Source organism: Drosophila ananassae, chromosome XL (assembly GCF_017639315.1).
Source record: "Drosophila ananassae strain 14024-0371.13 chromosome XL, ASM1763931v2, whole genome shotgun sequence".
Taxonomy (NCBI): domain Eukaryota; kingdom Metazoa; phylum Arthropoda; class Insecta; order Diptera; family Drosophilidae; genus Drosophila; species Drosophila ananassae.
Genome location: NC_057931.1, coordinates 12,470,102 through 12,493,487, shown reverse-complemented (window position 1 = coordinate 12,493,487; position 23,386 = coordinate 12,470,102). Strand labels below are relative to the sequence as shown.

The following is a 23,386-nucleotide window of genomic DNA, read 5'->3' as shown; positions in this document are numbered from 1 at the left end:
TTGAGCCAACACAGTTTTGAGCTCAGTTGGCTTTTTGGCCGTTTGGCCGTTTGGCTTTTCGGCCGTCTCAGTTTAGTGCGTGGCGAAGTGGCAAGCGACTTGGCCGTTTAACGACTTTAAAAGCCACTGCAAATCTCTTTTCTCGGGATTGGTAATAATTTGGGATTAATTTTTGGGATTTTTTCAATTAAACGAACTTTGTTCGAGGGGTTTATGTTTCGAATTCAAAGTGATCTTTGCTCAGAGTTGGGAGTGTGGTTTATGGCTTAGAATGGTTCTTATTTCCTGGTATTCCAAGGCAATTATTAACTAAACTAAATAGTTAATTACATCTTTTTACTTCCCCAAGTACAGGGAATAGATATTTAACATTTTTCCAAGCTTTACAATATTTTAGCCCTTTTTTTGTCCAGTGTATGGAGCCCAACCGATTGTAAACTTAATGACAATAACAAAAACTAAACTAAACTATAACAACAAACAGCTAGCAACAAAGAAAAAGCCAAGCAAACCGGCAACTTGTTGCTGTCAACAAATGTTGCCGCCACCGCCACCGCCGCCGCCGTCTGTCTGTCGCAACAATGAGGAAGGAAACCCGCCCGGACGGAGTTGGTAGTCGGACGACTTGGCCGGCTGGCTGGCTGTTCATTAACTGATTTAGTCAGTTACTCAGTTAGTTGGTCAATCGGCAGCCGTCCCCTCTGGCACTCTGCCCTCGCCACTCAACACACTTCTCCAATCATGATGGTTGTGCAATTGTAATCCATGCACTGCAAGAAATCAGATGTACGAAATAAAATATAACAGTGAGCGGGAGATGAGGCTCCTTTAAATATATATTCAAAAATAAAAAATAAGAAATAATGTTTTAAAAACAATAAATCATCCTGGCAGATGAAGCGCAAATAGAACCCATAGACTAGATATTATTGGAATAACATACAAGTTAAAAAATTAAAAAAAAAATAAGTTAAGACTTGTTACTATAATTTTCTTTAAGTGACTTAAAAAATCGCCAAACCGCCAACGCCGCCCACTTTTACTTTTGATTTAGACATGATTCGAGACTTCCACTCCATCTGGCTCCATCGATTAAGACCTCAGCCGTTTGATTTATTTTCGTAGGCTGGCCAAAGTGGTTTTTCTTTGGCAAACAATGATTGATTGTACTTCCTGGAACAGGATTACAGTCCAACTTATCCAAAAGGTATAAGACTAATGTGAATTAAAATGTTTGCTTGCATTTAATTGTCTAAATAAATGCATAACTACATAAATTAAATAAATTTTCATTAATAACAAAAATAAGAAATCAAAGCTAGCTATCCTGTTGAAATGGGGTTTTATTAAAACCCATGTTAATAAATTAGAACTCAAAAATAAAACAATATAAGAAAAAGAGTTGTTACAACGACATTTGTATTTATATTTTTATAAAAAATAATTAAAAATGTAATAAATGATTACTAATGATAAAAGAAAATGAGTACTGCATAGATCGTAAATACAATCAAGTTTAAGAGAGATTTCGAATGAATCAATGTGGCTAGTAGAGGAAGTGTGGCTAGTAAACCAATGGTCAAATAAATTTTGGTCAGACAGGCCATTTATATATACAAAATAGTTATTTAATAAAAATAATATATAGAAGAAAATAAGAGAACCATTACGACTAGAACTCGAAGCGCCTAGTTTCGCTGCAAGAGTATTCCAACGTGCGACTTAAAGTGTATATTTTTGCCATCAAGCTTGAGATCCCAATCTTTTCAGTGAACTAAATTGTAAATTTAAAAATAAATATAGATAAGTACCCGGTTGAAATGGAGCGTCATTAGAGTCCATGGTTAAAATATTAAAAATAAATAAAAGAAAACAAGGGAATATCTAGAACAGGGGTGCCCAAGCACTGCTTATGACAGAGCAAATTCCAATACCTATGCACAAAAGCACAAATACATATGAGCGATAGTTTTTTTTTTTTTTTCTATCGTATCACTGAAAAAAATTTTTGTAACATTTTCAACAGAAAAAAAAAAAAATTATTTCGGATAATTGAGAATTAATTTTAGGATTATAATTATTTTCAATATGCTCAATTATTTTTCGAATTTTTTTTACTGCGCTTCCATATCGGCTTGTGACGCAGATACTTTAGCATAGCATTTAATAAAATGCCTTTCCAAATTAATTTTTTTGTTTCCGCTTATTATTATATTACATATAATACATTGCTGCTCGCAAAGAAAATTTTCGGCAAAGAAAAAATTCATCGTTCCAAAGTCAACCATTCTGTCCAAAACCTCAACAAGAAGTGATTTCTTGCAGTGAAAAGTTTTCGGCAATCCAACAACAAAATGCCAGAAAAGTGTTGAAACTGTTTAAGTGTTATTAAACTACGAAAAATTGTTATTGTAATTTGCCTTGCCTATGCTGGGAGCAGCACACGTATATGACTTTGCTCTACCCATATGACAGAGCAATCCAACAACAAAGGAGGAACGAGAGCAATGGGACTGGGCATCCCTGATCTAGAATATCTGACAAACTCAATCAAATTAGAGATTCCAGACAGTTAGAGTAAAATAAATGTTAAATTAAAAGAATATAAATATTCTAAATGAGAAAACAAATATCCCGTTGAAATGGAGGGTCATTAGAGCCCATACTTAAAAAAAATTAAAAATAAAATAAAATCAATAGGAGAATGGTTCCTAGAACACCTGACAACTATATTGCAAGGCAGCCAGGCGCTTAACATTTAAATAAATAAATAAATAAATAAATAAATAATTAGAATAAATTAAAAATATTTATTAAAAAGTAAAATCTGTGGAAAATATAAGAGCAGCGCAAGTGTTCTTGTCGATGTGAACTCTTGGCTCTGACTGATTTCTAAACTAAAGTCTTGTGTTCAGTTTCCTATCATCTGGAGGCTTTTTTCGGTTTCTCGATAACTGTGAGTTATCTAAACATGTGTTTTTTTAATTTATCCAGCACTGGCGTGTGCTTTTATAATATATTGTTTACCCACACTGAAAAACACATAAATGTCAAAAATGCAAGAAAAAATCATAAAACAGTATTTCCCAAGCATTTTAACTGAAAAACTGTTGAATTTCAGCTAGGTGTTTGTCAGTTCTTTTAAATGAGTTCAATTTTCGGAAGTTTTAGCCATTCAATAGCTCACATTTTGTAGAAAACAATTTTTGATTTGCACAATAACAGGGTTGTCGCTGTGCTGTACTGAAAGGAAGAGAGCAACTCTTAGCGAAAAACTGCTAAATAATGAAAATAAAGACTTTATTTATGATACTATTAGGCAAAGTTGAATGAAAAGTTCAGATTTTTTAGATGAAAAGTACACCCCCTTAACCTTAAACTCTTTAATTTCTTAAACCTTTTTTTTGAAATGTATTATTCATATTTATTTTAATAAAAAATATATTATGCAAAAATTGCATAATATAGTTTATTTTATTGAGTGATAAAAAGAGAGTATAGTTATTCAATTTCATTGCCCAACTACTCGTTCAAGCCGAGTTGTTGGCATCCGATGGCATCCAGATGGGGTCCGACTTGTAGCCCTCATCGTAGATGATCTCGTCCCCAATCTTCAGTATGAGGGGCGTTGGGGCCTGGGGCTTCGTCTTGGGTTTTGGCTTCGGCTTGGCGGGTTTCGCAGAATTTGCCGGAGTCTCCGGGGCACGGGAAGGAGCAAATCGGCGGGCTGGTGCGCGGCGGGATGCGCGTCCGGCTGATGCCTTTGAGTTGCCAGCCTTGGCACCCGAAGTGCCAGGCCGAGCATTCGAGGCGAATCGAGAGGAAGAGGCTTCCAGGCGCTTCTGGGCCCCGTCAGCGTTCGTCTTCATCTCCAGGACCTTCTTCAGCTCACGGATCTGGCGGTGGAGGTCCTCCACGCGCTGCTGGTTGGCCAGGTTGGCCTGCGCATGGGCATGGTCGCGGTAGGCCGGACCGAAGAAGTGGGTGAGCTGGAAGTGGCGGCGCAGTTCGGCCCGGGTCGGATTGCGACCGAATCCCGGCCGTTGGAACTTTTGCGCTGGCACCACATGCTGTTCGTAGTAGTCGTCTAAACGGAACAGGGTACAGGGAAAAACTCTTCCCAATTATGAGTCTAAAATTAGGAGTCTAATCAATTTTGCTCACCTAGCGACATGGTGGCCATGCCTCCAGTGAAAGGAGTCACCTCCCGTGTGAGACAAATTATTTTTCCATTGCGTTCCATTTTCGATGATTTTCCGATTTTTTTTCACTTAGGTTAAGGATAAGTAGAAAATGTTCTTTAAATCGCTTTGGTCACCGGTTGGTTGTCTTGCCCTCAGTCTTGCTCGTACTGTCAATGGCAGGATGTGAAATTCAGTCGCTGGGCTGAGACTTTAAAGGACCAGAGCCTTCTTGGATGGGAATCCGAACTATCGATTGCAGTGTCGCTGCAGGGAAGGGGACACTGGAGGGCAACTCCTACGGGTTGCCATCTTTATGGTTATGATTTTTGCAACATTTTTGCAACAAAATGTTGAATAGTTTATACTATTTTTGTATCTTTTTAGTGGCTTACTTTTTAAGGTGATTTTAAGGAGGAGGAACATCAACAGACCATTGTTATACGAATTTCAAAATGGCGAGAAAAAAGTGTTGAAAAGTAGGCCACAGAAATCATCAATTACCACAATCCTCATAATCCTGACTAAGAAGTACCAGGTATTCAATAGTCATATATGTATCTTCACCTTCATCTTCATTCAAAGATGGCTACAGAGTAGAAAGTACCGAGTATCATATAGTCCAGAAACTACAATAGTCTTCACTTTTGCTTTAATATAATTTTAAAGAATATTTTAAGTAAAATTACGAAAATAAAGAAGCCCATAACTAATCTACACAGACTATAGTAAGCTTTAAAATAAAAGCAGGGCATAGAAGTTCCAGGTATCATATATTTTAGAAATAAAAGTGACTCTCCTTCCGTGTTTTATTTATATTTTATAAAGAATACTTAGAATGTTGCCTTTTATAAAATTTAGCATCCTATAAACTCTATTTCAAGTAAATTTTAAACAAAACTGCCCGATGAAGTAATTGAAATAAATGGATAAGTAAGCAGTATCGGATATCACATAGTTGAGAAACTACATACATGGACTCTATCTATTTCTCTTTTTTTTAAATTTGAAACACTATCCAATCATAAGTATCTGAACAATATTGTCCCCTAAGATTTAGCCAATTATTACCCCTATTTGTGCAATTTTTAATTAAAATTGATACAATTACAATCTCCGGAAAGACACCAGCCCCCTATCTGTACCGTTTAAATGTAATTGAGATTTTCTTCAATTGTCACACAGTCGTCTAAATAAAAAATGACGCCATTGGCTAAATATTTGCTGGTTCTTATCAGGAAACGCTTTTGCTTTTTGCTTGGATGTATATACTTTATTTGTGTATTTTTATATGTATTATATCTATTTCTAGGTAGTATGATTTTCGATATCTGGGCCATTCTGTTTGGCAAACAAAGTCAGGCTTGTGGGTTATTTACAGGCTGGTGTTTATTAAATAATAGAAACTAGCGATGCTATATTTTCAACAAAAGTACAATTAAATATATGGAAATAATTAGATGTGTAGAGCAAAAAAAAAAGATGTGAATATGATAGGTGTTATAAGATATTATATGCCGCTGCAAGTCCGATTTTGTACTCTCCTCTCGTCTTATTATTTCGTTTTTTAATATATTGCACAAAAGATGTATCCTCAGAGCTTAGTTTCCAAACTTGATGGACTTTTCGGGATGCTGGTTGGTTCCATGATTGAAGCTGGCACTGCTCCTCTGGTTTCCGTTTTTCAGGATGCCATTCGAGCCGGCCTCTCCGTTCATTTTTCGTAGAGTTTCTCGTTTTCCGGTCCTCTGATCGCCGTACTCCCCAATGGTCACTGTACCAAGCCGCAGAGTTCTCCTTTGCTGCTGCTGCTGCTGACTGGATGCACTGGATCCGGAGGCTCCACTGTTCCCACGCAGTTGAACGGCATCGTAGTCGGGCTGGGGGGAGATGGGAGGTCGGAAGCCACCGACACTAATGCTGGCACTCCTCATGGGCGACATGGGCTGCTTGACCTTCGCCAAGCCGCCATTGCCCGGTACATTGCCATTCCCATTTCCGTTTCCGTTTCCGCTTCCATTCGCTGCTCCATTTCCGGTTATTAGCTTGGCCGGCAGTTGCTTTGGCTGCGGATTGGCGAACTGTGGTGGCTGAAAAACACAAAAATGAGACATTATTTTATGAGATTATCGATTTTTTTAAATATTTATAAAATAATACAATTTTCTAGATTAGCTTTAATGGGTCTTGGATGGGATTTCTTTAAGAAACAAGTATTATAACTTTTTCAATCTTTTTTAGATAATAGTTTTACCTTAAATTTACTTTATGGTTATTTCTTTACTTATCTAAAAAAACAAAAACAATTTGTTTTTGTGAGAAATTGTCATAACAAAGTCATTGTTTGAAGATTACGTGATATAGAATATTTGGATAAGCTGATTCATAAGATGTGAGTTCCCAAGAAAATGTTACCAAATGGTAGTCAGATAAGACTGGTATTTAAGGGTATTATTATCTATTAATAATAAAAATAATAATTTTAACAATTAACGAAAATAAAATAACACAAAAAGGCTATTGCACCAAACATATTAAATTTCTTGAATTCATATTATTTTTCGAAATATTGCGAAACAGTAATCTTTAATATTTTACTCTATTTGAAACCTTTGGAAATGTTTAGAATTCTTTTAGTTAATGAAACTTTAAATATACTTTAATTAATTTAAAATTTAAGAATTATTAGATAAAATTTTATCTATTTTTATGGTTCAGCAATTCTATCACACACTATAGTTAATATTAAGAGATTATTCATAGATAAAGATTAAAAGTTACAATTATTTGAACGACTTTAAAGTATCTATAAAATTTCTTTTAAAGTTAAATATAATAATAAAGTATTAATTAATTATAATGATTCGAAATAAGGAAACGTTTAAAATCAATGAGAATATAGTCTTTTAAAGTTTTTCTTTAGAAAGTTTAAGTCATTTTTTAAAGTTTTCCAAAATTATCCAATTTTTATAAATTCTATTAAGAAATCTCACAAACCTAAATCACATTTTTTTCAATATTAATCATATTACACTTAAAAAAAAACCAGTGATGCAAAAAAATAATTTTTATTCAAATTTTGAAACATTTTATTTTTGAAAATTCAGATTCGGATTTATTTTTGAGGACTAATTGCTTACCGGGGGCGGAAGTTCCGGCGATCCATTGGCGCTGCCGCCATTTCCGTTCGCCAGCTTGGCTCCGTTCTGTGGCAGGCGACTGTGGCTGGTGTGGTTGTTGTGGTTGTTGTGGTTGTTGGTAAGAGCATTGTTGGCAACAGCGTTGCTATTGATACTGCGATAGCTGCTATCGTCGGGCATAATCGAGGTGCGTTTTAGCGTCTCACCTCGTTCCTGGAAAAAACACAACAAAAAAAAATGTCAAAATAATGGAAATATTTATAAAAGATTGGTGAAGAAACTTCTCGAAATAGTACCTCATAGGTGGACATGGTGACGAGAGGACGACCCATGCTGACGGGTCGCATGGTGGGCATGGCCCCCCGGCCGCCAGCTGGCCACTCCTCCTCCCCCCCGCCACCAGGACGGTGCTTCGTTCGCAACAAACTCATTCCTTGCGCCGGAAAACCAAAAAATAATCGAACCGCTCAGCACAAAATTCTGGGCAAGACTGAACGCCCATGGCTGGGACGATACTGCAGCTCGCCCGATTCCCCTCCAAAACTGATTAGATAAAGCCATTGAGGAACAGTCACAGTTAAGAGGCCCCCCATTCTCCCTCTCTGGCCAGACTATTTATTTGCTTTTTGGCCATTTGTTGGGGGCCAGCTTTTGTTTTGGTTGCTCGTGTCTCCAGTCGGGGAGCCTCGCGGATGACTCACAGCACCATCTGTTCTTGGCCAGAGTAATGGGCCAGAGTAATGTCCCATTTTGGCCACAAATCAGAACCGAACTGTCATCAGAGTCCGGCACTACCATTCGCCACAGAAGGCCATTTAGTTCTTTGCATTTTAATGCAATTCACAGAAGTAATCAGTCGGGGCTGTGGGGCTCTTGATAACTTATCGATAAGTTGCATAATAATCGGTGGATTTTCAAAGGAAGCCACTTTCAAATTGATTTGTGGATTTTCTTAGAGCTTATCAGCCATAAATTAGTTTCAACAATTGTTGCAAAATATTAATTCTAATTAATTAAGACTAAGCATGAGTGGGGTTCGATTAAATGTCAAATAATCGCTAGAAATTCGATAAAACGATTATTTTTGGTTTTTAGATTCTATTTGTTAATAGTTTCTTTGGATTTATAAACAAAAATGTCTTTCAAACCTTATTTAAACTGGTTAACTGCCTTTTTCTTATCTTTAAAGGATAAATATGATTTATTTTGGTTTTTATTTATCGATAATAGATCCATTAGTTACTATTAAGTTCAAATTTATTAATGGAACCTTTCAAAACCCCATTTTGACCCCTAAACTATTTTCTTTCTTATAAACATCTTATATTTCAACGATTATTTGGATTCAATTTAATTGGAACTTATCGATAACTGGTTTTTGAAAGCTATCAAGTCATTTGAAACCTTTTTTTAGACCACAACCTGCCTTCTTTTTTATCGATCAGTGATATCTAATGGATTTGATGTCACTATTAGGTCCTTATTTCAAAAATAACCTTTCTAAACCCCATTTTAGTCTCTTAACTATTTTCTTTCTTACAAAAACTTTATATTGCAACGATTATTATGATAAACTTTGATTGAAACTTATCGATAACTGGTTTTTGAAGGCAATCTTATTCTTATTTTAAAAAAAGACACTCCAAACCTTATTATAAACTTATCAAAAACTGCCTTCTTTTCTTTGGCGCCCCTTCAACTTCAGCAGTTATTATGATTCACTTTGATTAACACTTATCGATCAGTGATATCTAATGGATTCGATGCAATCTGACCGATAAGATGCCATCAACATCAAGCCCCAATCCAATCAACACCCCCAATCTCGTTCGGAAAGCCCTCTTGCCGATCAAGTGGCACTTGAGATGTGTGCAGCGTTGTTGTTGGGTAACAACTTTTGAATAACTGGGCCAAAACAAGTGCAGTTACAGAGCCCTCTCGGATCTCTTGACCTTTTGCCAGTAGCCGCCAGCCAGTACCAGTACATACATCTCCCATCTGGGCCTCTTTTTTTGTTGCTCACCTTGTGCTCGCTCTCATGGAACCCGTTCCTGAACATTCGTTGGTGAGCCCGCTTGAATTCATCCATCAGCGCCGTATGCTGGTCGGCACCTGCTGCTCCTCCAGTGGCGCCATTAGCACCTCCACCTCCACCTCCTCCTCCACCGGCTCCCAGGGTATTGTGGCTGATGCGATCGCTGCCGCTGCCCGGCGAGGCCAGATTGCTTCTCTGGCGGTGTGGAACTGAGCCATTCGCGTTGGAGCTCCGATGGTGGTGGCCTCCAGTGCCATGTCCATGTCCATGTCCACTTCCATTACCATTTCCATTGGTAATCCCACTGCCATCGCGTTCTCTGTCTCGGTTATTGTTGCGCTGCTGTTGCTGTTTCTGAGTTTGTTTTTAGATGGAAATAAATAAGTTCAATTAATTATTAGCTTAAATATTATTTAAGTAAAATTTTCAGTACAAAAATTTGTTATAATTATAGTAAACATTTTTATACATATCAAAAACATAATTTTTGTATAATTTTTAACGCCAACTTTAACTCACATTTTATTTGGAATGATCTTAGTTCTTAATAAGCTCTTACTTACTCTATTAAAAATTACTATTAAAATATTGAAATATATTTTTTTTAGGATTTAAAGACATGTTTGAATAAGTGTGTATATCTTTCAGACTTTTTCCCTTTTTCATTTAAACTTCTACTCATATCTTTGTTAGTTATTGTTCAATTTTTACTATTATTAAATAGAATTAAATGGAAACCTTAAACCATTCGTATCTATTAAATTTCACTCTATTAAAAATCTATAATAAAACTTTGATATCTATGTTTTTTAAAGAAGTTTTGACAATTTTTAATAAGAATATATATTTTTCATAACTTTTTTAATTTTTCATTCAATCTTAAGCCTATATATTTGTCAGTTTTCAATCAATTTTCAAATGGCACCCCTTTAAAGAATTGTACAAAAAATCTCCATAAGAATACTTTAAAACCTTTAGTATCTATTTTTTGCCAATTTTTGACATTTTTTATGGCGGTACCCCTTTTAAAAATATTTTAAAAAACTTTTAGGTAGTAATTTCTTTATGCAAATATTAAATGATTGAAGAGTTATGAATTGAAAGATAAACATTTTAAAGATTAAATAAGAATTCTAAGAGTTATGAGGGTTTAACTTTTAATAATGCCCTTTTTATTATTCCTAAAATATGAAAATATCTTCAAAAAAATAAAAAATAGTTAATACTCTCTTATATATATCTTTTATTGCCTTCCATTTTTATTTTAGTGACTTCCCTTACCTCTTTGCGTTTCTTGAGCTCCTCGTTTATGGCACTGGAGAGACTGCTGCCGTTGATGCCACTATTGCCAGTGGCTGCTCCATCCATCATGGCAGGAGGTGGTGGAACAGGAGCTCCAGACCCAGATCCAGATCCAGATACTAGGCCAGAGCCTGCTGCAGATCTGCTGATGGATCCGGATCCTGCTGAGCTGACTGGTCGCAGGTGAGTGCGTTTCATGGTGGTGCTGCGAGACACCGACTGGCTGCGCGAAGAGGAACCGGAACCGGATACGGAGCTAGAGCCCGAACCGGAAACGGTGCCGGAACCAGAACCAGCACCGGAAACAAAGCCCGCACTGGCGATGTAAGTATTGTTGATGGAAGTACCATTCTCCGTCAGTTTGATGATCGTTTTGTTCATCTGCTTGTGGACTTGGACGTTTTGTGACCAGTTCCCATTGCCGGCCGGAGAACCTCCATTGCCAGACTCCTCCCTGACAGCTGTCAGTCGCTTGGACTTGGCGTCCGCCCAGCAGGGACTCTGGTCGCCGGTCACCGAGCTGGCGGAGCTGTTGTAGCCACTGGACTCGCCCGGAAACAGATCGCATCCGGCCGCCGTCCGCACCACCATGTCCAGCTTGCTGCTGCTCTTCATCACGGCCACCGCCTCCGAGAAGAGCACGTCCGAGAAGTCGATGCTGTTGACGCTGAGGATCTGGTCGCCCGGCCGGAGACCCGCCTCCCGCGCCACACTCCGCTCCTTGGTGAACTGGACGAAGATGCCCGGCTTCCATTCGGGTCCCTTGCATATGCCCAGGCCCAGCTTGGTCCGGGGAGCCACGTGGAGGACCACATTGATGTCCCGACTGCCACCGCCACTGCTGCCCAGGCTGCGCCCCCTCTCCACGCCCTTGAAGGAGCTCTCCGAGGGCGTGCCACTCACGCTGGGCAGCTTCACGACGCTCCAGGACAGGCGCTCCTCGGGTTGGCTGGAAGGTAAGTCTCTGAATTAATGGGTGATCCTAGTGAGATCTAGTAGTCCTTGGCACTCACTCTCTGACCGGCAGCATGCCTACACCGCGCACCTTCATGGTCACCCGGTCCTGGCTGGCCACCAGTTGGATGAACTCCTTGTGCACCGCGTCGTCCAGTCGGAAGCCATTGATGCGCAGTATCTGATCACCAATCTGGAATAGAACGAGACTCGAATCATATGTATCTGGAGCACTGGAGCACTGGAAGCCAGCACGTCCGAAGAACGTGACTTACCCGCAGACCCTTCAGCTGCGCCTCGCCCCCGTGCTCCACGTGGGAGACGAAGAACCCAGTGCCGTGCTCCCGTCCCCCTCGCACCGCAAATCCATACGTGCTGCCCCGTTCCGGGCCGCCGACGAGGAGGCGACGCTGATGGGGACGCACCAGCCGGAGGACACGCAGCCGGGAGCTGGCCGGGATGGCGCACCACGAGGAGGCGGCTGTGGTGGTCAGGGTCATGACGTCGCTGGAGGCCGAGCTGGTCGTGGAGCCCTGCATGCTGCTGCTGCAGTCCGTCGACGTGGAGACGGAGGCAGAGCCGGAGCCGGTGACCGAGGTGGCGGCAGAGACAGAGGACGCCGACATCGTCATCATTTTAAAGGGATCTGGAAGGAATGGTTCGTTCAATAGAGGCTCTACTGTAGATGACTTTAATGCCAAAAATCGCAAAAAAAAAAAAACAAAAAAAAAAAGTAAAATTCAATGAAGCGCTTCGATTTCATGCGAAAGTTAAAGAAAGTGGGGAGTGTCTGCCTCCCCCTTGCCCCTACCCCCCCTCCCAACGCCCCTCCAACTGGCTACGTGCAACGACTGACAAATAATAAAAAAAAACAAAATATACTCCAAAAAAATTCAAGAATGCAATACATGAGCAAAACTTGAACTTGCAATCGAAATTTTCCAAATTGGGTCACACGCATCGCAAGAGTCGGTGGATGGCGGTGGCTCTCGGTGGTGGTGGCTCTTGGTGGTGCCTCTGCTGGTAGTAAGTAGTGCCTGCTTTCACGCACCACTGCCAGCTTAAAAAAAAACAAAAACAAAAAGGCAAACTAAATAAAGAGATCTGCGACGATGCGAGTTCAGCATTCGCATAATTTCACTTTTTCACGTAATTCTATGCTTCACTTGCAACGGTTTTCGGCTTCAAAAGTGCAATTTAAGTAAAAGTAAATTTTAAAAAAAATTATAGCCACTTTATTTAATATTTATTAATTAGGTTGTAAGCTAAATTATGGGTCTAGCTACGCTAATATTTATTTATTTTAGTTTATGAAACTAATAAGCCATGAAGTAGAGATCTTTTTTGAAAGATTTTCGATTTTTTTTATTTCAAAAGTGAATACTTAAATACTAATGATTAAATATTGAAGTATTAAGTATTTACTATAGTAAAATATTAAGTTTTATTTTATTATTATTTTTATTAGGTATTTATTTTAGTTTAAGGAACTAATAAGCCATGAAGTAGGGGCTGTCTTAGAATTTTCATTTCTTTGCTTTCAAAAGTAAAGATTTAAATAATAATGATTAATTAATAATTAATAAAATATTTAATTTAGTAAAATATCAAGCTTCTAAGACATATTTTATTAAACTTTAACCTTAATCAATAAATAAATTCCCTCTTAGAGTAATTCAATCTTGAAAATCCCTCTCCAGAGTCTATTTAGCAATTATCTGGCAATGCGATCCATCTCTCATATTGCAATAAAAAACTAGTAAAAAAAATAATAAAAAAATGGTAAAAAAATAGCCTGAGTTGTGGACTTGAATTGAAGGCATAGTTAGAAGCGATTTGTTATTTTTTAGCTGCTCCAGCTGCCATATAAATCATTTACATCGTTTTCTAAGCTCCGCCGCGCGCTGTTAAAGTTCAACTCACTTAGTAGCGACCCGAAGACTGCGTCGGCTGCCAGAGGGGGGTGAGGTGTTTTGGCCACAAATTGCCTCAGTTACCCACTTAGTCTAACAACAACAACAACAGCAACAGACTCATAACAAACTCAAAACTGACGCAACTGGCAATTACTCGAATCAAAACATTTATAATTGCTACCCAGCTACCAAATGATGAAATATGAATCGGAATCGGAATTGGAATTGGAATTTGGGGAATTGCAATCCGAATGTGAAAAGAAATAAATCATTTAATAATTTAGGGAGTTGCCTAGTTGCCTTTTAATGGAGTTAAGAGAAAGAGTCTGTCTGAAATACTTAATCGTAGAATTGGCCAACTCACTTGGCTCATACAGGCATTTATCGTTTGAGAAATTATTGGACTATTAATTTTTTATTATTTTAATAGCTATTGTATCACTCGAAGAAAGGCAATGGCTTGGGAAATCTTAAATTTTAATTAATTTCTGTTAACCAACTGGCCTTAATGGGAAATTGGAGATAATAGGGTAGACTGTTTGGCAAGAAATTCGAAATATTACTTTTCGAAATGAATGTCTTTCTTTCTTTATTCCAAAGTGTTAATTATAACTAGTTTTTATGACAAAGATTTCATAGTTTTTATTGCTGAGACTATAAAGTTAGAGATACAATTAAATTAAACTTTATTTATTAGTTAGTTTTTGGTTTAAACTTTAAAGTGATTTCTTTTGTTTTGAAGAGTTATTGGTTTCTAAGATCTACTGCTACTAATAGGCCTTAATATTCTTTATGATTTAAAAATTAAATACAATAAAAGTAGTACAACATAGATAATATTTTCTTTAGCTATACAAATTTTAAAGAAATCTTTAAATTCTTTTGAAAAGAAAGCCCATAAATCACTCACTTTTTATGAAATATTTTCATAGAACCCTGATCACTCATCGAACTCTGACAGAAGGGGGCTCTGCATTACATTTTCTTTTAAGAGAAACTCTTTTGTTTAATTTTTTTTATAAAAATAATGAAAAGAATTCAAACTGAAACTGAAAATGAAACTGAAAAAAGACAACCGACAGCCGACAAAAGACAGAAACATTCAACGAGAAACTCGAGCAAGCGTGATTATCAATTTAAAGAGAAGTGTTGCTAATGTGACTCCAACGAATCTGAATCTCCATATGGAACATATACCTATATAGTACTATTCCAAGCCAAAAAAAAAAACGAAATGGGAAAACACTTAACGCGCTTGTCACGCACATGTAATGGGTAGATGGGCGGGGTTTTTGGTTTCTTGGTTTTTGTTGTCAGAACAGCCCAAAAAAAAAATATAAAAAAATAAAAACACTACATGTAGTACCCCACATACGTCAGCTGAGAAAGGTAAAAAAAAAACTGGATGCTGGACAAGCTGAAGCCAAAAAAAAAAACAAACTAAAATTATCATATGCAGAGAAAGTCCATGTCCATGTCCAAATAATTACTACATTTTTGCTGCTTAAGAAGAAGCATCCGCATAAAAAATAAAAAAAAAAAAGTTAACAACAAAAACAATAACAACTTGGCCATAAAAAAGTCTCTTTTTTTTTAGCGGAACGGAAAAATTTCTTTGGAAATTTGTATGGAAATAAAAATCAGCCAATGGTCAGATTCAGACTCAGATTCAGATTCAGTTTCGGACTCACTGACAGCAGCAATTGTGGCTGCCACACTGCCTCGTTGCTTGTTATTTCTTTTTATTTTGTTTTTTTTTTTTTTTTTTTTAACTGAAATCCCCTTCTTTGTTTTTTCAATTAAAGTTTTAGGCAAAAGCTGAGCAATTGCCAAACGGAAACCGTACGGAAAGTGTCAACACGGCGGAGAAATGAAGGGGCCACGACTCCGAGTCCGACTCCGAGAGGCGTGACAGGAAGTGGCAGTAACAGCAACAGCAACAGCAACAGCAACAGCAACAGCAACAGCAACAGCAACAACAACAACTCATTAGAACTAATTGCAGGGGAGGTTGGGAGGAGGTAGGGGGCATGGTCAGGGGGCACTTTGTGTGGCAGTTGCTGCTGCTGCTACTTGGGCAGGTGAAAGGCCGTCAAAGATGATGGCCAGTGGTTGGGCTTTAACTTTTGTTTTGTTGGCTGTTACTTTCATGTTGCACTGTTACTGCCTTACCTCAAACTTAATTGTAACTGCCAAATAATTTGTAGCAACCACAAGACGCAACAAAAAAGAGATTATCATTATTATTATTATTATTATTAGTATTAGTATTATGGCTGCGACTCTTACTCGGCTGGGGAGCCAAAAAGGGAGCGGCGAGCGGGCGAGTGGCAGGTTGCAACAGTTGCAGACAGGTCAGGAAACTGTTGCATTCACAGAGATCTCATCTAGACCGAGCCACCGCCGATAATTGCCACTAATTTGTGGCATTGCCGAGATGCCGAATTGGAAGCGGATGTGGGATGAATTTTTATCAATTTCTTGTTAATCGCCCGGCACGGTCAAGTTTGTATTTATTTTTAATTGCTTAAAGGTTATTTATTAAATTAATTGCAAGTCGGATGTAGTTTTTTAAAGATTAGAGGAAAGAAATCAAAAAGAAAATTAATACTGGAGCATGAGAGTTTATTTTTCAAAGAGATTTTTATCCCTTTTTTTAAAGAAAATTCAAGAAAAAATAAATAAAACTTTTTTTTTTTTTTTTTTAATAATCTTTCAACCTATTTCTTTTTTTTTTGTGAAATAAAATCATCACCCCATCAGGGTCTCATCTGGGGCATGGATTCCAAAACCTACACCCTAGGAGGGGGGAGTAGAGTAGAGGCAGGGGAGCAGGGGGAATAGCTGCGAAGGGGCGGGGCTGGGGTCGGGGTGGGGTCATGTCAAATACCAGTGTTCCATCATCAGACTGATTTATCTCGGCAGCTGCCAAAGTCGCGTTCGTTGCCTAAGTCTTTCGATTCAGAGATTGCTCGAAAAAAAACGAAAAAAAAAATGTCTCTGAATGAGGGTAGAGGCAAGAGGCAGCGGAGGGCGAGTCTCTAAGAGATCATTGGGCATGGGTTTTAATTGCTCACGTGTGGAGGCAGCAACATCTGCAACATAAGCAACAACAGCAACATCGGCCCTTGGCGGCAATTCAAATGAAAATATTTGCACGTATTGCTCATATTTTTTCTCAAGTGATTTTCAAAATCATTTTCATATTTGAATAAGCCTTGTTTTGCCACTTTTTTTTTTTTTTATAGTTTTTGTTGTTGTTGTTGTTGTTGCTACCAAGGGGAAAGGGGGCCAATAAAGAAATGCCTGTTCAGCTTGGCTGCCGTTGATGTTGCTCGTCGCTTTGGCATAAGAAAGAAATTATAATAAATAAAAGAGAAATTTCTGTCGAATTTGTCCAATGGAGAGTCATATACATACACGTGTGTGTGCATTAATGTTGCATGTTGCTAAGATGGCTAGTTTGCAAGAGCAACAGCAACAGCAACAGCAACAGCAACTGCAACTGCATCTGCACCTGTGCCTTGTAGCCTGAAAGCTTTTACTTCCGCCGACTGCAATCAGGCAGCAAACGCACGACTGACAACGTGACAAATTGTCGATAATCTATAGTTAGGCATCCTTATTCCCATACTCCCATGCACCATTGGATGCACCACCTCCACCTCTGAATACTTGTGGAGAAACTCTTTGTTGTTGCTTATCGCCAAAATTTGCAAGCAATGTCAAACGTGGGTTATGCCACCAGGCAACAGCAACATCCAACATCCAACAGACAGAGAGACAGACAATCCGAAGAGGATGCGCCAAGACATGGCCATAATCGTGATGCAGCAGCCGGCAACTCCATAAATACCAATCGCCAATGTTGCAAGGAGCTGCACTGCAGCTGCAACTGGGATGCTCCTGCTCCTTGGCCCGGAGAAAGCTGTGCACTTTTACTCCAGCGTCTGGCTGGCTGGCTCATTTTAATTGCAGAACATTAACAAAAAGCCAAAAGGGAAGCCTGCAGGCTGCAGGCTGCAGGCCGACTTTCACCTTCGGGCCAATTAAATGCGGCTTATGCAACACATGCAACAGCCTTGCAACACCACACCAGCATCATCAATTGTCTAATGGCCCAGAGTGGCCCTTGACTGGCCCTCTGGCTAGGTCTTCGGCTTCAAAAACAAAATAATTAAATAGTTTAAAATATTTAAAAATGTTTAGAAGCTGAAATGGTTACCTCGTTTGTTGTTGTACCACTCGGTGTCATCATAAGTCGAGTGCTTTAAGAGGTATTTAAGTGTGTGGCAACATGACAATCAGTGGCAGAAACATCAGATGGCCTGCCTGGCTGCGAAGCAATTTTTATTTTTCGCTTCAAATCATTCCGAGTGTGATTGCGTGCGAGATGAGCCTGCCTCTTCATTTGCCTGATTGCGTCAGCTGGAAATTGGCAGCAGCAGCAGCAGCAGCAACAGCAACAGCAACACTTGCCACAGCAGCTGCACAATGGCTGGATAAATGGCAGCAGCCACTATACTGCCTATAGTGTTTACTTTTCTGAAGCCCACTGTTTCGGCAGCGAAATGCAACACTAACTAACTAACAGCAGCAACACCAGCAACACCAGCAACATCAGCAACACCACCACTCTGCAACAGCAACATCATCAACTGCGGCAGCATCATCTTGGCCAGCCTTAGCTGCTATTGAACTTTTGCTATTTTGGCCAAGATTCCCACACACCTGCTGAGCCAAAAGACAAAACAAAAAAATGTTTTTATTTTTTAAGGTTTTTTTTTTGTTTTTTTTTTTGTGTTTTTTTGGTGTTGCAGCCACCCACTTGCAGCGTGTGAAACGTTGCAGCAACGAAACTCTGTCTCAAGTACGTTTGCTGCTGCTGCCGCCACCGCCGCCCTAATGCTAAATGAGACGGGGGCGTGGCACTTGGGTAAATGACCGCTGATGGCGGTAAAAAAAATAACAAAAAATTGAATTGTTTTGCATAAATTGATGTTTCGTCTGTAATTTTTCAGCCTTTCTGGTCTCTGGGTGTTGGTGGCGTTTTAATTGAAGTGCATTGTTGGCCTGTTCCTAGTTAACCCCTCCCTTGCACTGAAAGAAAAGCTGAGCAAGAAGTTTTATCGGAAATATATGATTTTCTCAAGATTGACTTTGAACGACAGTCTGGAGTTTAAAAGCAAAAGTGTGTTCCAAAATCTCCACAATTTTATGAAATTGATTAAATACACTTAAAGAAAAACATTGAAACTCTATAGATTAATTTCCTTTTAAACTTTAAACTAAAATTTAGGTGAGCTATAAACTAAAAAAAATAAACAAAGAAAATAAAATCTTGTATATTTTATAATTTCTATATTTTTTTCTCATTTTTTTTCTCAAGTGTAGTTATGTGTACCCTTCCCTTCTAGTCACCTCCACCCCCTTCCCAGCCTGGCCCACGCTCCTCTAGCAGCTGGCATATCCAAATCCCACAGAAAAGCCAAGGAGATGGAGCAGCAAACGTGCCACAGCTGGCGGCCCAGCTGCCACTTGGCGGACGAAAGGGGCGGGCCACCTGGCTCTGGAGATGGGCGGTGGGACGGTGGGAAGGTGGGGCGGGGAAACTGGATTGAATGGGCGCGGCTTAGTGGCTCGGTGGCTCAGAGGCTGCAAGCATCTGCAGATCATCTCCTCCTCCTTCTTGCCACAGCGAAAGTTGCAAGCGAAATCTAGACAAGGAGGCATTCTAGAGCGGCAAGGAGGCCAATGGCCCATAATCTGGGCTTCCAGAGGGTATTAGAGGGTATCAATGGGGTATATTAGAGACTAAAGATGAAGTAAATGTCCTAATGAAGCTAATCCTGGTCTTGAGACTAGGAGACCGACTTCTTTTCCTCATACTCCCTTGTTTCCTAGTACTCCTCGTACTTCCCATATCTTAGACCTTCCCAAAGTCCCTCGTACTCTCCCTCATATCCCTAATAATACCCAGCATACCTCCATGGAGTGTCTTTAGACCCAATCCCCCACCCAAAACCCTACTCGTTAACCCCATAAGCTCTTTACTCTAATTACCGAAGATAACCATAAACTAACGTTTACTTTGCCAAGATTTGGCAACGGATGCCAGTGGGTTAACTCCACTGAATGGCCAAGAGTCTGGCTGGGAGTCTGGCTGAGTCTGTGGCTAAGAGTATGCCTAAGACTCTGGCTAAGACTCTGGCTTAGACTCTGGCTTAGACTCTGGCCAAGACTTATCCTATTCCGCAAATGCCAGCCAGTAGAAAATCCAACCAGTCCCAGAGTCGCCGCCAACTGTCCGGGGTGTCCCCTTGTCCGCTTGTCCGTTTGTCCGCCTTGTCCGCCATGTCCCCCTCTGGTCCCCCTCTGGTCCCCCTTGCCCCCTGGCTTGGGCAAAAATGCCATCTGAGGCCAACTGGGCGGCAAGGCAGCCCGCCGCGAACTGGTTGCTGGAAACCAGGCTTGAATTACAAAAGGAGCCTGGGCAACCGGGCTACCTTTTTTTTTTTTCCTTCTTCTCTCTTTGCTTTTTATTATAATTTCAGTTTTTAGTTTTCAGTTTTCGGTTTTCAGTTTTGTGTATCTATGAGATACGCGCAACGTGAATTGGCATTTCCATTTGGCAATTTGCATGTGCAGCGAATGCAATATTGATTGCAATATTGCAATATGATAGAGGGAGGGGGGGGAGGGGAGTGACTACCCACTAGATGGATATTATACCCCCAAGAAAATCAGGAAAAACTGTCCCGGGTAATTAAGGCGGCATTAACGCCCCATCATCATGGGAATAAGATAGTGATGATCATGATGACGAGGCCGAAATGGTTGGCCAGGAAATGCAATTAACCGATTGGCCCACAACAAGAGGTATTCGAAAGTCTCAGTTGCTGTTCCAGAGACTCAAATGTTTGTTGTTTGTTGTTACCTTACCGCAGGCCTCTGCAGGCCAGGTGCTCGCCCGGCAACTCCACATCTGTGTCTGTGTCTCGAGTGTCCAAATTGCTGGCGGGGATTGCATAAGAAGCCTGCCTCTCCAGCTCCCCCTTGCTATCCAGCTCCCCAGCTCAATCACTTGGCCAGTCCATCAATCATAACCGGGGCCCAGACCCCGGCTAATTTCCTCTCCAGAACCTATTCTCCTAATTGATTCCAGAATTTCAATTTCCAAGCCTTATCAGCTCTTCTGCAGAATCTCTCAGGCATTGCTCTTTCACGGTAATTACTTTTCTCTCCCCCTCTCTTTCTTTCTATGTCTATCTATCTCTTTCTGTAAGCCCCCATAATTCTGGAGCCAATTTATCAGAAGCCCTCGCCGCTATCAATGAGGTGTTCGATCACCTGGCCAAGACCATTAATCACAAGGAGCTCTGCCTCTGATTGCTTTTTAGTCGGCTCTTCTTTTCTAGTTATGAGGGTTTAGTTTTAAAGCTTTTATATTTAATAATTGCAAGATAAAATTAAAATCTCTTTTAGTAGATAGTAGAGTTTACTGTAAGATTTCACAATTAAATGATGTATTTTTATATTTTTTACCTGAGAAGCTTATTATTTTTTTTTTAAATAGAAAACAAAAAGTGCCTTTTTATATTTATATTTTTTATAGAATTAGATACATATTTTAGAATATTTTAGATACTATATTTTAAAGATTGTGGCCTAATTAACAACTAATTTATCATAAAAGTATTATTATAATCTATAATATTATCATGTGTATAATAAAAGAATTATAATTAAGAACCATTTCTTCCATAAGGACTGTTCTAGAAGGTGACGAAGTAAGCAAAAAAAGAATGTTTAGACAGAAAAATGATCTTTTCAAAAAAATTAATCAAAAACTCATATAATTATAACTAAAAATAACATTATAAATATAAAAACAGTTAAGTTGCTCTATTTTTAAAATCTTTAACAAAAATAACTACTTTTTAGAGAAATTACCAAATAATTTCTCATAAAATTTTTTTTTTGAGCAAATATTTAAAGAAATAAGAGTTAATTTTGTGGCAATCTGTCTTCTATCTTTTTTCTGTCTATAATTTAACATTAGAAAAAAAATCAAGAGCCATTTGGTAAAATTCCATCTAATATAACTTTAATAAATATAAAAAAAAATTAAGTTTTCTATTTTTATCATCTTAAATCACAAAGAACAATTAATTTTTCACAAAAGTATGTTTCTTAAACAACTTAAAAAAAAAAAGACTCAATTTTGTGTTTTAATCTGTCTTCAAGCTGTTTTCTGTCTAAAAAATAATTTTAAAAAAATTTAATTATTTTATCAACAGCATATATAAGTGTTACTACTAAATACTACTATACTTCCTTTAGAAAACTATTATTTTTCAGAACCAATTAGTTAGGCGAAGACTTAAAGCCCTAATTTCGTGGCAAAGACTTGCCAAATTTTCCAGAGAGGAGACATTGGGAACTTTCTTCGCACTTCTGGGCATCTCTGTGTGTGCTTTTGGCCCGAACTTCAAAGCATTTAGAGCAGATCGAACACGAAACAAACTAATAATTGAAATAGTGGCAAGGCCGCGTCACGGAGTCACAATTAAAGTATTATTTATAAATATTGTTTGGAAAACTGTGTCGCCCGTTAAGCGGCTTACCGATTACAGGCTGCCAAGACGACAAATAAAAATAACAAACCAAGGTATTCTTTTTCTCTTCTTTTTCTGTTTTTCTTTTTTTTTTTTGTATTTTTTTTTTATTTTTAACAATCAACAAATGAAGAAACCCAGGCATTAAATTACAATTCCCACACACATGGCTTTGCTAAGTACTTCATAGTGTTGCAATTTTTTTCTATACTAGTTTTTTGTTATTTTGTATCTTTTTTTGTATTTTTTTGTTTTTTTTTTTACCTCATTTGCGGTGTGGAAGTCCCAGAAGAATGTTGAGCTGAAGAGGCGATGAAGACGCAGGCGGTGGAAGAATCTCCAGCCAAACACTCGAATCTTGGCAATTAGAGCGCGGCAAAAGTAATAAAAACAACAACACACAGGCACACACACGCAATTATTGCTGAATATTTGCAAAAAACTGCAAAAAAGCGCAAGCCAACCAAAAAAAATCCAAAAAAAAAAAAAAACAGAACACGAAGATAAAAAATAAACTCCAACTAAGGCTAAAAAAAAAGACGCGCTGCACTTTACACTTTTGTGGCTTGAAGCGCTCAGGTGAGACAGAAGACAGGTGCAACGGTTGCACTCTCAGCACTTTTTTAGGCTCTCCGTAGAATTCCAAAAGTAAGCCAAAATCACTCCACACAGAAAACAAAAAATCAAATGTGTTTTTTAAGCTAAAACTTTAAAATTGGCAGTTTAAATGTTTTGTTCATTTATTTTTTTATGTTAAAGCGCGCTTTTTTTTATTCGGGAAAATTCGTATTCGTAGACCCAGAAGTCGCGAGTCTTTCCGCACTTCCGAAGCGAAGCTCTTAGCTGGCAGCCACAAATTGAAGCACCAACCAAGTTTACAGTCGTTGTCGCAGTAACCGCGCCACATCTCAGGCAGCGTTGCCACCTCTCACAAAACGAGCTAGAAAAAGCTGAAAAGCACAGGGTGCACTTGCCAATTGCGCGGGAAAGTTAGTTGATCTTAAACACAGTTTTAATAGTTTTTTGTTTTAAAAAATAAACTACAAGCTAAGCGTAGAAATTTGTACTACCATACTCGACCAAACTTGCTTTTCTAAAAAAATAAGCTTCTGTTCTATGACAGATTTTATGTATAACACTTTAGAGTTGACAAAAACTAGATAGTTTCTAGTTCCAGTTGATGTAGAATCTAGAAACTATATAGTTCCAGTTGATCTAGATTCTAGATCTGTAAATTAAA

At 38.7% G+C, this 23,386-nt stretch overlaps 2 protein-coding genes across 2 annotated transcripts; both read right to left on the bottom strand.

The window, feature by feature from the left end:
* Window positions 1-3,451: 3,451 nt before the first annotated feature.
* LOC6503076 lies at window positions 3,452-4,412 on the bottom strand. The gene is made up of 2 exons (XM_001963346.4): window positions 4,165-4,412; window positions 3,452-4,087 (listed from the first exon to the last, which is right to left on the bottom strand). The coding sequence occupies exons 1-2, from the start codon at window positions 4,241-4,243 to the stop codon at window positions 3,531-3,533; spliced, it is 636 nt and encodes a 211-aa protein (XP_001963382.1). The 5' UTR covers window positions 4,244-4,412; the 3' UTR covers window positions 3,452-3,530.
* Window positions 4,413-5,545: 1,133 nt separating this feature from the next.
* Window positions 5,546-23,031, bottom strand: LOC6503075 (uncharacterized transmembrane protein DDB_G0289901). The gene is made up of 7 exons (XM_032453060.2): window positions 22,411-23,031; window positions 11,888-12,258; window positions 11,672-11,805; window positions 10,638-11,607; window positions 9,345-9,710; window positions 7,322-7,534; window positions 5,546-6,271 (listed from the first exon to the last, which is right to left on the bottom strand). Exons 2-7 carry the CDS (start codon window positions 12,245-12,247, stop codon window positions 5,783-5,785), a joined length of 2,532 nt encoding a protein of 843 aa, XP_032308951.1. The 5' UTR covers window positions 12,248-12,258; window positions 22,411-23,031; the 3' UTR covers window positions 5,546-5,782.
* Window positions 23,032-23,386: the final 355 nt, after the last annotated feature.

What these genes read in the sequence shown, in the direction of transcription:
- LOC6503075 (XM_032453060.2), bottom strand. Translation starts at nt 12,247, where the DNA reads ATGATGACGATGTCGGCGTCCTCTGTCTCTGCCGCCACCTCGGTCACC. An exon ending in CGCAGCTGAAGGGTCTGCGG is followed by an intron (nt 11,806 to 11,887) that starts GTAAGTCACGTT and finishes GTTCTATTCCAG; the next exon opens with ATTGGTGATCAGATACTGCG. An exon ending in GGCATGCTGCCGGTCAGAGA is followed by an intron (nt 11,608 to 11,671) that starts GTGAGTGCCAAG and finishes CTTACCTTCCAG; the next exon opens with CCAACCCGAGGAGCGCCTGT.
- LOC6503076 (XM_001963346.4), bottom strand. Translation starts at nt 4,243, where the DNA reads ATGGAACGCAATGGAAAAATAATTTGTCTCACACGGGAGGTGACTCCT. An exon ending in CATGGCCACCATGTCGCTAG is followed by an intron (nt 4,088 to 4,164) that starts GTGAGCAAAATT and finishes TGTTCCGTTTAG; the next exon opens with ACGACTACTACGAACAGCAT.